This window comes from Acomys russatus, chromosome 10, assembly GCF_903995435.1.
Source record: "Acomys russatus chromosome 10, mAcoRus1.1, whole genome shotgun sequence".
In the NCBI taxonomy this organism is placed as follows: Eukaryota; Metazoa; Chordata; class Mammalia; order Rodentia; family Muridae; genus Acomys; species Acomys russatus.
In genome coordinates this window covers 55,852,448-55,864,818 of record NC_067146.1, presented here as the reverse complement: position 1 = coordinate 55,864,818, position 12,371 = coordinate 55,852,448, and the positions used below count along the sequence as shown (strand labels likewise).

The following is a 12,371-nucleotide window of genomic DNA, read 5'->3' as shown; positions in this document are numbered from 1 at the left end:
AGTCCTCAGCAGGCAGCCATAGTGCTGGCCCAGGTGGACATTTGGACACCTTTTCCCATACACTAAACAGAAGACATTGTGAAGTTATATATAATGTGTTTGCTTATATATATATATATGTACTTGGTGAGGGATATATTGAATATATTTAATTTACACAGTACCACACCTTCAAAAATAAAATGTATATTTTCTTTTAAAAAAAACAAAAAAAAGGACAAAAATCGATAAGAAATGACTATTTACATACTTCCTCTAGATTCAGGAGGGTTCCGAGTTCCTTTGAAAGTCAAGGTGGCTGCGAGCTCCAGAACCCCAGCTTCACACAGGCCTGGGGTGTGCGTGCACATGCATACACGGTATGTACACATACATGTATTTACCACTCAAAAGTAAGTGAAAAAGAAAAAAAGAGGGAAGAAAAAAGAAAGGAAGACATGCCAACTCACTTTGCCAGGCCCCAAGGCCCACCTTGGCTGGGCTTTTGGGTCAGAGCTAGCTGTCCCTGTAGGCAGCAAGGCCTTCAAGCCTTCAGATCACACTCCCACTTCTCCCCAGGCCCCAAGCACTGTCTTCAGTGCCTGAGGTGGGAGAGTTGGCGCTAGTAGGTCACTAGGGGGCTGTGGCGGGACAGGGGTCATCGACACAGACGCAGACGCACGGTGGTGGCCAGAGAGGGCCTCTGAGGCGGTTTGGGAAGAGAGGCAGTAGGAGGCAGGTGCCTGGAGGTCTTCCTGCCCCCTCTCTCCCCACCGGAGTCCAGAGCTCCCCCATCACCGGGCTGGCACTTCCTACACTGTTGGCCATGCCAGCACAAAGCAAGCGGCAGAGCTCACAGACCAAATAGGAGCTATTTATTCGGTTCACAGTCCTGTGAAATGCAGCAATAAAAATCTTTGGACTTTAGCAAGTTGTTTTAAATTTTTTTTCTTTCGGGGGAGGGAGGGGCAGAAAGTGTCAGATGTCCCACAATGGAGCTTAGGGAATAAAAGAAAAGAAGGAAGGCAGGAGGAAAGAAAAAGATTCGAAACCCTAGGCAGCCCCCCTTTGCAGAAAGAATAATAATAGCATAAAATTAGCATAACCTCTTAAACAAAAAAAAAAACTCAAAAAATATTTTATAGTCAGATATCTTGGATTTTACACCACCTGTAAATTATATATACACAGATTTTTGTAGAACCATAGCTAATACACGGGATTTTCACAGATAATGCTGGTATAATCTTTATACACTGGCCCTTTGTTCACGGTTTTTAAATTATTGCATTGTTTCGCGTGGCCCTAGACCTGGCCGGCCTGCCCGCCCTGTCCGCCCTACTCGCTGTCCGACTTGCCCTCCTTGGCCGTGGTGGAATGGTTGTACAGGCCCTGCGCCATGAGGTGCACCGCCAGGGTGTTCTTGTTGCCCGTGGCTTTCTTGATTTTGGCCCGCTTGTTCTGGAACCAGATCTTGATCTGGGACTCATTGAGACTGAGCTCCTGGGCCAGACTCTGGCGCCGCTGCTCCGTCAGGTACCTGTTGGTCTGAAACTCAGCCTTGAGCCTCTGCAGCTGCTCAGCGGTGAAGGCGGTGCGGGGCCGCTTGTCCTCTTTGTTCGGGTTCTTCTTCTTTGGTTTTCGGGACCTGGGACCTGGGTGGCACGGAGGAGAGGGGGGGGGGGGGGAGAGGTTACCGTGTTTACCGGCAGCCCAGTCACCCAAGCTTGAGAGGTTGCATAGACTTAAGGAGGAGAAAGGACTCAAGCCACACAGGGCTGAACAGTGTGGGTTAAGTGTTGGGGAGGCGGGGGTGGGGGGGGGTGCTAAATTTCAGGTTGGGTATGCGCCACTGATTGGAAGAAAAATGGGGAGATCCTAACAAAAGCTAACTGAAGAATGAATGCCCAACCAAAAACTTTCTGGCTGTGTTTGTGTGTGTGTGTGTGTGTGTGTGTGTGTGTGTGTGTGTGTGTGTGTTGTTTCTCCCCTTATCACTTTCCAAGACTGTCCCAGCAAAAAGGGTGAGGTAGGTGAGAGGGGTAAGATTAAAGAACAGGGTAGGCTAGTCAGTCATAAGGGAATCCTGTCCCCCTCCCTCCATCACCTCCTACAGGATGCCAAAAGCAGTAGGGTTCACAAGGGTGGGCCAGGGCTGAGCCAGAACTTGAGTCCCCTGGTGAGCCCAAGTTCATTTTTTCCTTGAAGGACTTCCGATGGAGCAACCACATCTTTTACTGAGTCACTGGCATCTCCCCACTTTAGGCCTTCTCTCCAGGAGAGGGGCCTGGCTCTTCCTGTGATGCTGACCCTGGTGGCTCGTCCTTCTCACGCCCGCCCCCCCCCCACCTCAGACCTGGGGCAGCCTCATCTGAAGTGAAGAACATAAAATGGCCTTCCCAAGAGCTTCCTCACAAACGGTTCTTCTCTGGTCATCCCCACCCCCACCCCTTCTTCCTATGGAATTTCCAGTGTTTGGGGCAAGTGTGACAGGAGGTAGGGTCCCAGGACCAAAGGAAAGGATAGAAGGTTCTCCGCTATCACCAGGTTCACAGGGAGCGGGAAAGACCAGCCAGGCCACTGGCTTAATCTTTCTCTGTGCAAGGAGCCGTGAATCAACTTTGGAGGCACTTTGCCGCCCCTCCATCGAGGCCCCTTCCGTTAGAAGTGGAAGAGGTTGGAGAGGGCCCGACCCTTCTCCATCAGGGCCGCCCCGAAAGCGCTGCCCTGCGCTGCGGGGACGGCTAAAGGCGCAGGCTGTTCGACACTCGACACCCCCAACCGGTTCCCAGCGCAGCGGTGGGTCACCCAGGCGTCAGGGGCGGCTAGCAGAGCCAGGGCTGGCTAGCAGAGCCAGGGCTGGGGCCTGGGTGCTCTCAACACAGGACAAACCCAAAAAATAGTCTGTGGGCAACAGAGGAGATTCAGGACAGTGCAGATCCAACTCCTGGTGTTTTAGGTGTACCCACGGTCACACACACAGTCACCTCTGCATCCATGCAGAAGACAAGGGAGCAAGGGGCTCGGGCCCCCTCGGACCTGGCTTTCACCAGCCAGTGAGGCTTCTAGAGCCGCGGCTCGACCGTGGGACCCTCAGAGATACTAGGACTGGAGGCTGAGACCACGGAAGAGGCCTGGCTTGCCCATTCCTGACCTTTCATTTCCGGAGCGGCTCTCAGACTCCTCTGGTTCCCTCCCTGGGAAGAACATGGTCTCTGTCCTCCAGTCTTCTCCACCCTGGGGTTCGTGGTCTATAACACACACTCCAGACTCCAAAAACTCTTATTTCCGAGAAAGAAGATCTGAAACCCATACTTTCGGTTCCCCTTCCTGTGAATTCTCTTTTTAAAAGCAAACACTTTCGGGACTCGGAAATAGAGCCAAACCTCAGCAAGTGCCCTCTGCACCTCATTTCTTCCTTAAACGCCCAGGACTGGAGCATTACTTAGAGGGAAGGGGTTTCGTTAAGCCTGGAAAAGCTGCGAGGCGAGCCACGCGGGCCGTGCTGCAGGATTCCGGCTACCAGGGCTTGGCGCGGCCCGGACTTACGAGCGGGCGCTGCACAAAGACTACCGCGACTCGAGGCCAGTCGGCTTTGTGAGCCTATATGTTAATTAAATATTAACAAAGGAGGGAGGCGAGAACAATGGAGCAAATTTCAGGTCTAGCAGGAAAAAAAAATTGATTTCACCAGACACATACAGGATGCTGCGAGAAGGCAGTCGAGAGCATCCTAGTTTTGCTATAGACATAAGTAAAGGACACCGGTAACACAACTGAGGATTCGGCGGTGAGCGGGGGGGCCTCACTCAGCTCTTGGGTAAATGAAACCAGCTGCTAATGGCGCTTCCTATCCTCAGACCCTCATCGTATGCGGATGGTGGTTTCTACAGGGACTCAAAAATTGTAAATGAATGAAGAAAATATGCCCCAAACCTCCTCACACCCCCTCTGAAGGCTGCTTCTTCCTCACTTTCGGCAACACCATAAAACCTTTGAAGATTCCTTTCTGCCTGGGGGGGGGGGATGAGGGCTCCGAGACGGCTGCACCTTCTTCAAGCTGCATGCTGGCAGAATGCTATGCTGGTACTATATGGTCCGCCAAAAAAGTGACAATGGGGGAAAAAGTGTCTCAGTTTTCACCACTTCCTGCAGTCCTTCCCCTGCTCCTCCGCAGCGGTCACCCTAGGCCAAGAGTGGAATAGAGCACACAGCCTTGAAAGAATTGGTTCTGGAACACTCTGAGCCTGGGGATGGCAGAGAGTATACGGGGTCCAGACTTTGCCAAGAGAGAGGGAGAGGGAGGGAGGGAAGGAGAGAGAGAGAGAGAGAGAGAGAGAGAGAGAGAGAGAGAGAGAGAGAGAGAGAGATTTCTTTTTTACTGTCCTAAGTCTGTGTCCCTAGAACCCAGTCCTTCCAACTCCCTAGCTGCTGCTCTGTCCACCGACAGTACCACTGTCGGTAAGGAGTGTGCGTCTTTGTGTGTGTGTGTGTGTCAGAGAAAATGTGATTCTTTTCCTCTTGTAAATGTCCCAGGAAGCGCCCTCCCAGGCCCCGCGGGCCTCCTCAAAGATGGCTGGGACTCCTGGTCCCATGGGCTCACCTGAAGAAGGTCGGTCCGAGTAGCGCGTGCAGTAGACCCAAGCTGGCCAGAGCATGGGCTGCGTGCCCAGGGTGGCGCTGGCTTGCGAGCTGTCCGAGTCGGAGCTCACAGACAGATCACCGCCGCCCAAACCCCGGGCCTTGAGCGCTCCATCCAAGGAACCCCCGGGGTCGCCGAGTTTTTTAGCACCACCGTGCAGGGATAAGGTCTTGGAGCCGCCTTCTCCGTCAGCCGCGGAGTCTGCGCCACCAGCAGAGAGCGGTCCTCCGGCGCTGGGTGCGCACGCTGGGTTCGGCCGAGACTCTCTGGTGCCTGACCCCAGGAACTGTTCGGCCCCGCCTGCACCACTGCCTCCCTCTGTACCACCAGCGCCGCCTTCGCCTCCTCTTGCGCCGGCACAGCAAGTCCCCGCGTCCTTTCGGCGGCCGAACTCAGGCCGCAGGATGTTATCGATGAAGAAGTTGGTGATGCGATGCGGATGCTGGTGGTTGCCTGGCGCCTGCAGGACCGCGGGCAGCATCAGAGCTCGCCGGCGGCTGGTGTCTGAATCGCTTGGGCTGCTGCCGCCGCCCGAGCCGCCGCTGGGGCTAGATTCCGGCTGTCTCTGCGCTTCCGCCGCCTCACTGGGCTTGGAATCATTCTCCTCCATGCTTCACAGACAACCCCAAACCTTCTCTCCAGCGGCCCACCTCCAAAGCAACCTCCTGCCGACCTGCGGCAAACACCCGCGCGCCCCTACCCAGCCCAGTCTTCCAAGGGCGCGAGTGGCGGCCGTGGCCAGGGCTGGAGTCCTACAGGTCGCTGGGAGCGCTCCGAGCCGAGCCACGTTCGGATCCACGAAGTGCGTTCGCAAATAACCAGTCTCCTGGCTGCCAGGGCGCGGGGAGATTCAAAGGAGGCAGGTCTCGATTTTGGTGACGCACCCGGCTCTAGACGGTCACCGCACTCCTGCGGGGCCGTGGGACGCCTGTGCCGCTCCGCGCTCCTCTCTGTGGCCAGCTGTCCCCGGCTCCGGCGCCGCCGCCTCGGCCACCGCCGGCCAGAGCTGCACGCATGCAGGCAGCGCGCTCCTCGCGCTTACCGCCGCCTGGGCCCGCTCGAGCCGCCACCGCTCGGCCCTGGCCACCCGCCTGTCCTGGTCCGCCCTCGAGGCTGCGGGGCGCGAGCGCTCAGGGTACCCGCCGCCGCCAGCACGCACATGGAGGCCCACGGGCCCGCGCTGCGCTCCGCCCGCCCCGGGGCTCCCCGCGCCAGGCCGCCGCCCCGCTGCGGGCCGGGGCGCCCCACGGGCGAGCGGCTGCGCCCCCGCTGAGCCCCGCGCAGCACCGCGGCCCGAGCCGCATGGGTGAGGGGCGGGAGGCCGGGCCGGGCTGGGCCTCCTGCGCTCCCTCCCAGTCTGCGCGCCCTCTCCGCCTCTGCTTTAACGCGGGCTTGGGAAATTTTCAGGCCACTTAGCGCAACCTGAGACACTTTCACTCTGGATTTTTGTTCTTATTTTTAACAGAGCCCCCTCGAGTGACGTCGCGGGCCGGTCTCCTGGACACGTGCCTCGGGCCAATGGCCGCTGCGCCGCGCATCCACGTGACGCGCCGGCGGCAGCTTGGTGACAGGAACCGCCTGTCGCCCCTCCCCCGCTGCCACGTCCCCTCCCCCCCTTAAAGCGGCCCTGCTCTGGGTTCCGGGCGCGGGTGCCTATAACCCAGGCAGATCTGCTGTAGAGTCTGCTATGCTAGTTCCCACTTCTTCGGTCTCCACTCTGTTCGAGAAACGGAGGGGCCTTGTGACAGTCCCGCCAGGTCACTGCTACGCCTAAGTGGACACGCGCTGAAAGATTATTATTTTTAACATTCCCATATTGTTTAGGGTGGGAAGAGATCCCACAATTCCTTGCACAAAAATGCATAAATAAGATTAAATGAGCTGCCGAGATACAAAGGGAGGTTTGTAACCCTCTTTCCTTGCTGGTGGAGGAGAAAATTGTCACTTACATTTGACTTTGGTTGGCAGCATTGAGTCCTAATCGCCGGGCGAGAGCCCGAGGTGCTCTTGCTCCTACTCTTTGCTTGCGTGCCTGTGCCTGTGCAGGAGGCACATGTTTAAGGAAAGAGTCCACCCTTGGACAGTAGCTCCACCAGGAACCTGAACACAGATCTTCATCTATTCAAGAATAGAATTTAGGGCTCTATTTAAGGAAAAAGAGATGAAGAAATAATCTGAGAAGGGTTATAACACAATATCTATTTTTAGAAAGTAATGATGACTGCTATTCAAACCCTAAACCATCATCCACCCCAAAAGTGATCTTGAATGCAGCTGTGCGGGCAATTCACCCCTCCCCCAGCCATCAGAGTTCCCCAACCCACCAGGCCACCCATCTCATTACCTTTGTCTTAAAACATTTAAGCTGGTTTTGCAAGAAAGCAAGGCTAATTTGAAAGAATAGGAATGCTGTGACAGAGTGGGGGGCCCCAATTTGTTTCCCCTTCTCTTGCCTTTCTTCCCCCTCTAAACTGCTGTCCAGTTGCTGACAGAATGGCCCTTCTCCATTCTCTTTCCCAATGTCCCCCAGGGTCCTTCCAGTTTGCGTTTCTCTCCCCTACCAAACATACTGGTTTCTACAGGCTAGCCCCGCTATTTAAAAAAAACAAAAAGGCATTTTAATGGAAATCTATTAACTTTGAGAAACACCCAAAAGGGTAGTGGACAGCACAGGAGTGCTGGCCAAGTCCTCAGCCAGCCTGGGATCAGAGCAGAGAGAGGTCCAAGGCTTGCCTTGCTGGGTGACTGGCCCCCGGGCTGCTGTTGTTCATAAACCGTGCCTGTTGGCCACCATACCTGAAGCCCAGGTGGCCACTTGTAAGAAGCTGCCAGGTCCTGGGGAAGGGCAAGTTGGATCAGGGCCTGCCAGACTATCTGGAGGCTGGTAGTTAGGTCTGGACTTGGGCACCCACACCAAGCCACGCCCACACTGTCTGCCTGGCAGGTTTCACCAGGGGCAACAATTCCCAAAGGCTGCTCCTCCAGGGGAAGCCAGCTCACAAGGACACTGCCCTCCACAAGTTTTAGCTCAGGCTACTGGGGGTGGCCTTACTGTGGGAGTGTTGGAGACAGACCTAGTGTCTAAGAAGCCACTCAGTGTTTAGAGGGAATGGTGTCTCTTCCGGTCTGTTTTTTTTTTTTTTTCTTTTCATTTGAGGGAGTTCTCACCAAATTTTTTTTTTTTTCTAAGAAAATACCTATTGGGTCCTAGTGAAAGACAGAGCAGGGCAGGAGAGAGAGAGGGAGAGGGGAAGGGAGAGAGATCTCATAGTCTACCTGCCTTTATGAACACGGTACTGGTGGTGAGTGTGTTGGAAGACCATCCTATGAACAAAACACTGGAGGTATCACCAGCCAGGGAATGGATGCTCTCTGACTTCCTCTTGTCTCCTATACTGGACCGCACTATGGACTGTCAGAGCTCCAAAATTCCTGTACCCATTTCCAAGTTTGTTTTCCTACCTGTCCTTGAAAACAATACCTGATGTATTTTTTAGTTTCTTGGGAATCTCTGCCGAATAGATTGCTCCAGCATAAGATAAGCCCAAGGTGCTGGGCTTCATGCTCTTTCCCTTGCCCCAGCCTCAAATTCAGGTCTGCAGGACCTAAGCTGTTCCCGGACCTGGCCTTTCTCTGGCAAGCCCCGCTAGGCCAAGGATTCAGGTTGCTCACAGGAAGTGAGGGGCTGAAGACTGCGAAGGATAGAGAAATCCAATGTATATACTGAGATAGTAGTAGGACCGCCCAAAATGAAAACTCCTGGGAAAAGTTACCCTTAAGAACGGGTGCCACAAGAAAGGGGGCTTTAAGAAAAGGCGGGGGGCGGTACTTTTTCCAATGGGCAAAGCTGAGGTGAAGGTGCGTTAAGCCATAATGATTTCAAGTGTTACAAACAGCTTCAGGCTTCTAGTGCATTTGGGGGCTCAGACTGGCCTTTTGCGCCTTCTGGGTTAGGGCGGCATTACTTTGAGGGGGTGCCTTGGAGTACACCCGGTTTCGGGATTTGCTCCACCCCGGGTCTGTGATGCTAGTTTTGACTCAGTCACAGCGCTGCGCGGGCTCTGCGCGGCTCTCAGTGCCCTGTGGCCGCAGACCTCGGTGCTTTATCAGAGGAACCAGCAGCGGCCATCTGTCCCTCTCCGAGCGTTTCTGGCGGCCCCGGCCTCGGAATATCGTTTGCCTTCTTCATGTAGCAGGGACCAGCAGTGGGCCCGCAAAACACCCGCTTCCATGGAACTCTACTCTGTGTGTCCGAAGCTGACGGACAAAGAGAGGCCTCCAAGGGCACAAAGGGGAAAGCGGCGTCCACACAGCGGACTCAGTAACTCCGAAGTGGGTTGCAATCGAAAGCCGCTGCCGCAGATGCTGGTGCCTCACTGCACACCCAGCCTCTCAGGCTTTTTGTTTTGTTTTCCTCGTTCTGGAGACGAAGCCCCGGGAAGATGAGTTTCTCGGTCCTTCTACTGTCCCACACTGCCTTCGCTGCTCCGTGATGCGGGAACCCCAAGAAATAACGAAAGCAGTGAGTTCGTCTGTCGCTCGGCAGAGTCGCAGCTCCAGAGAGCTACATCCCGCCCCTGGCAAAATCAGGCCATGTTAGCCAGCTCCGCACCCTGGCGGGTGTCGAGGTCCATACTCTGGACCTTGGAGGCTGAGTGGAACGTTAGGCTAGCGGCAGAGAAGCCTCCACCCGTGAGGGGAGAAGCTCTCGGCTCGGCTCCTGGTGCTGCCATTGTGACCCGCCTTCAGACAAAGGCCCAAATCAAAGAACGGTGCGGGAAAACAAGGGCAGTGGACATCGAGGTCAAGGTCTCCTGCCGGTGCTCACCTGAGAATGAAGGGCAGGCCTACAGTCGCTATCCAGACTTAGTCTGGGCCAAGAAGACCTTGGGAAACCCCCAGAAAGAAAGAGGTTAAACTGCTTAGAGACAGGCCTGGAAAAGAGGCTGGGGGCACCTGGCCATAATCTGCTATACTTTAGTCTCCAAGTCTGAGATGGTTCAGGAGCACCCCCGCGGGATGGTAGAGCCAAGTCTGTGGGTTGTTGCTGGCATAGGCCAGGCTCTGGCACATCGCTACCCTATCAGCTTGCCAGAATCTTCTGGGAAAGATTTCTCAGAATCTTCTGGGATAGATGGCTCAGCCAGAGCTCCATGGAAGGAGGGAGTAAAGCTCCCACAGAGGGCACCTTCTAGTCTCAGATGCAGGGAGACAGTTTGGGAGAGCCAGAAGGAAGATGCATTGGGTGGGCAGACTTCCAAGCCCACATGGAAAGATGCAGAAATCTCTTTCTACCTCACTCTCCTGAAAACTTCTTCCTCCGGGGAGGATATCCAAATTGCCTTGGTGGTGCTGGGGTACCCTTCCAGCTACCAGCCAGGCTGCCCTGGGTTTTCTTCTCAACCAGGACTCTTAGTTCCTCCTTGGCAAACCTGACTTCCACAAATTATCTACAGTTGCCCCCTTTTCTTGCCTGCCCTCTCATCCTGCTGCACTGCTCGCCTTCATCTTGGCCAAGTGTGGAATCTGGGGAAGGGCCCAGTGCTCTGAAAGGAAACACTAAAGACAAACAGACCCTGGTCACACAGAATTGGACTCTGGTTAGATCTTCCACATCTGTCATTGTTAGGGGTACAGCCTATTTCTTGGGAAAATATCCTTTAAATGGCATACAGGAAGAAAGTGGCCCCAAGTCTAGAAACTGCACCCTTGAACTTGGTTTGCAATGTGGCCCTGTAGCCCGCCCAGTCAGGCAAGCATACCCCCTAACTAGAAGGAATGTTCTGAGGGCATGAGTTTTCCCTGAAATCTCACCAGTCCTCACATCTTTGTATAGACGCTGGGTACCAATTGTCTTCCTTTTGGGCTGGAGGATTGGGTCAGCCATTGAAGGCTAGGCTCACAATCATTGCCTTCCTCTTGATCTTAGGGAGTCACCTCACAGAACCCTCTCTTCTGGTCCCCACAGGTGTCACAGAAAGGTAGCTTTCTGCATTATTTTGGAAATACTGAGTGACTAGAGTGTAAGTGCAGGTTTAATATAACCATCTGGGTGGGCCCAGCTGAACTACCAACAATTTGAACACGATAGCCCCACTAGGAGAAAACATTATGCATTTTTCCAAAAGGAACATCACTGAGCTGTGCCCACCTTGCATGGACCTGGTTAACTTGAGAGAGAAGATTTTTTTTTTAATGGATGAATTAAAATAATAAAAGTAATTAATTTCACTCTATCAAATATAAAGATGTGACTAACCGCACTCAACTCAGATTTTTTTATGTTTGTTAAACTATTGCCAAATTTCTCTGAGAACCAGCAGTTGATAATTTCTTTAGTGTACTTTTCATTGACCTGTACACATCCTTAGATGTGCAATGTGTGCATATATGTGGGGGGGGGAGAGGAAATCCCTGCATCCAGGCAATTCCAGTGTTAACTTCAGAAGCAAACGCCATCAAAGCGTGGCGACCTTTTTCAAGCACAAAGCCTCAGTCATGACCTTCATGGACTCACTCAAATGGGCTCTAGTGACACACCTCTGGTCCCCAGTGTTTGTCAAGGCCCAGCCTACCCTGACCAGATGTCCCATCTCACCACCAGCAACGATGAGAAGCTATCTCGAGCCTCTCAGCAAGCTCACCTCTTCTTTTACCCTCATCCCAGCACCCTTGGCTCCAAGGAAAGCAAAATCCAGAAAAGATTCCTGTTCTCTCTGGAAGCCTTTCTGTGTTGTGATAATTTCGTGTTGGTGGATTTTGTGTGTCTCTCACCAGTTAATCCCATAAGACAAACAGCCTCCGTGAGGAAGGCAAAAGTCAGTAACTCTACACCGTTCGGAGAATTAGCACGGCCTGGAGAAAGAAATGGGATATGCCAAGGATTTCCCGCGTTCATAGCTAATGCCCTCACATTCCTGAGGATTTTCACTCCCCCATCCACCAGGAGCAAGAAATGCGAGCTGTTCTAATTAGCTGCCCATTTTCAGTTTGCAGTCTGCACTGCCAGGGCTGACCTTGGAAGGCCTGGGCAGCCTTTGGGATGCAGGTGTTGGGTGCCGGCCTCGGGGAGGAGATCTCTCTGGCCGCTTTCGGCCTGGACCCTAAAATGTTGGGTCCCAGAACACGCTAACGTTCACAAGGCACAGCACAGGTTTCTCAAGCAAAGGTCACACGCTTGGCGACACTTAGAGCTTTCGGCCTTCTGTGCTATGTACAAGTTCAGCGAAGCCTCTGGCAAGCAGCCCTGAGAGCTGCGGCCTGAAAACACAGCGCTGGGTGTCTTTGGCTTGGAAACCTCATCGCAGGGATTTTCTCCTGAATCGGAGGTCAAAACGGATGTGGGTAGAGGTTCCCAAAACCGTGAGTGTAGGCCAGGGTTGGAAGAACAGCCTAATTGCAGGCTTGTAACCTTTTGGCTCCGGGGAAATTTTTCTTTCCTTACTGGAAACTTCTGGAAAACAGAAAACCAAGTGACCAAAAAAAAAAAAAAAAAAAAAAAAAGCAACCCTGTTGCGTGAAGCAGAGCTCCCTCTCTGGGGAACCAGGTACTTGCAATCCTCTGAAGTGATGATGGAGTTGGGGGGGGGGAGCTGGAGGCGCCGACATAGCCCTACCCTGGCTGGGGGGTGGGGGGAGACAAGCGTGTTCCCAGGTACTCTCTCCGGTTTACAACCCCGAGAGGGAGGAAAGGGCCCCCGCTGTCCCCGTGTCCCCCTCTAGAACGACCCAGCACAGCAGAGCTTGGCAG

The 12,371-nt window shown here is 53.8% G+C and overlaps 1 protein-coding gene across 1 annotated transcript; it reads right to left on the bottom strand.

The window, feature by feature from the left end:
* Positions 1–542: 542 nt before the first annotated feature.
* En2 (engrailed homeobox 2) lies at positions 543–5,302 on the bottom strand. Its single transcript, XM_051152212.1, has 2 exons — positions 4,583–5,302; positions 543–1,634 (listed from the first exon to the last, which is right to left on the bottom strand). The coding sequence occupies exons 1-2, from the start codon at positions 5,229–5,231 to the stop codon at positions 1,318–1,320; spliced, it is 966 nt and encodes a 321-aa protein (XP_051008169.1). The 5' UTR covers positions 5,232–5,302; the 3' UTR covers positions 543–1,317.
* Between the last annotated feature and the right edge of the window lie 7,069 nt (positions 5,303–12,371).

Coding starts and splice junctions, on each gene's coding strand:
- En2 (XM_051152212.1), bottom strand. CDS start 5,231: ATGGAGGAGAATGATTCCAAGCCCAGTGAGGCGGCGGAAGCGCAGAGA. Junction 1,635..4,582: donor CTCGGACCGACCTTCTTCAG/GTGAGCCCATGG, acceptor CGTGCCACCCAG/GTCCCAGGTCCCGAAAACCA.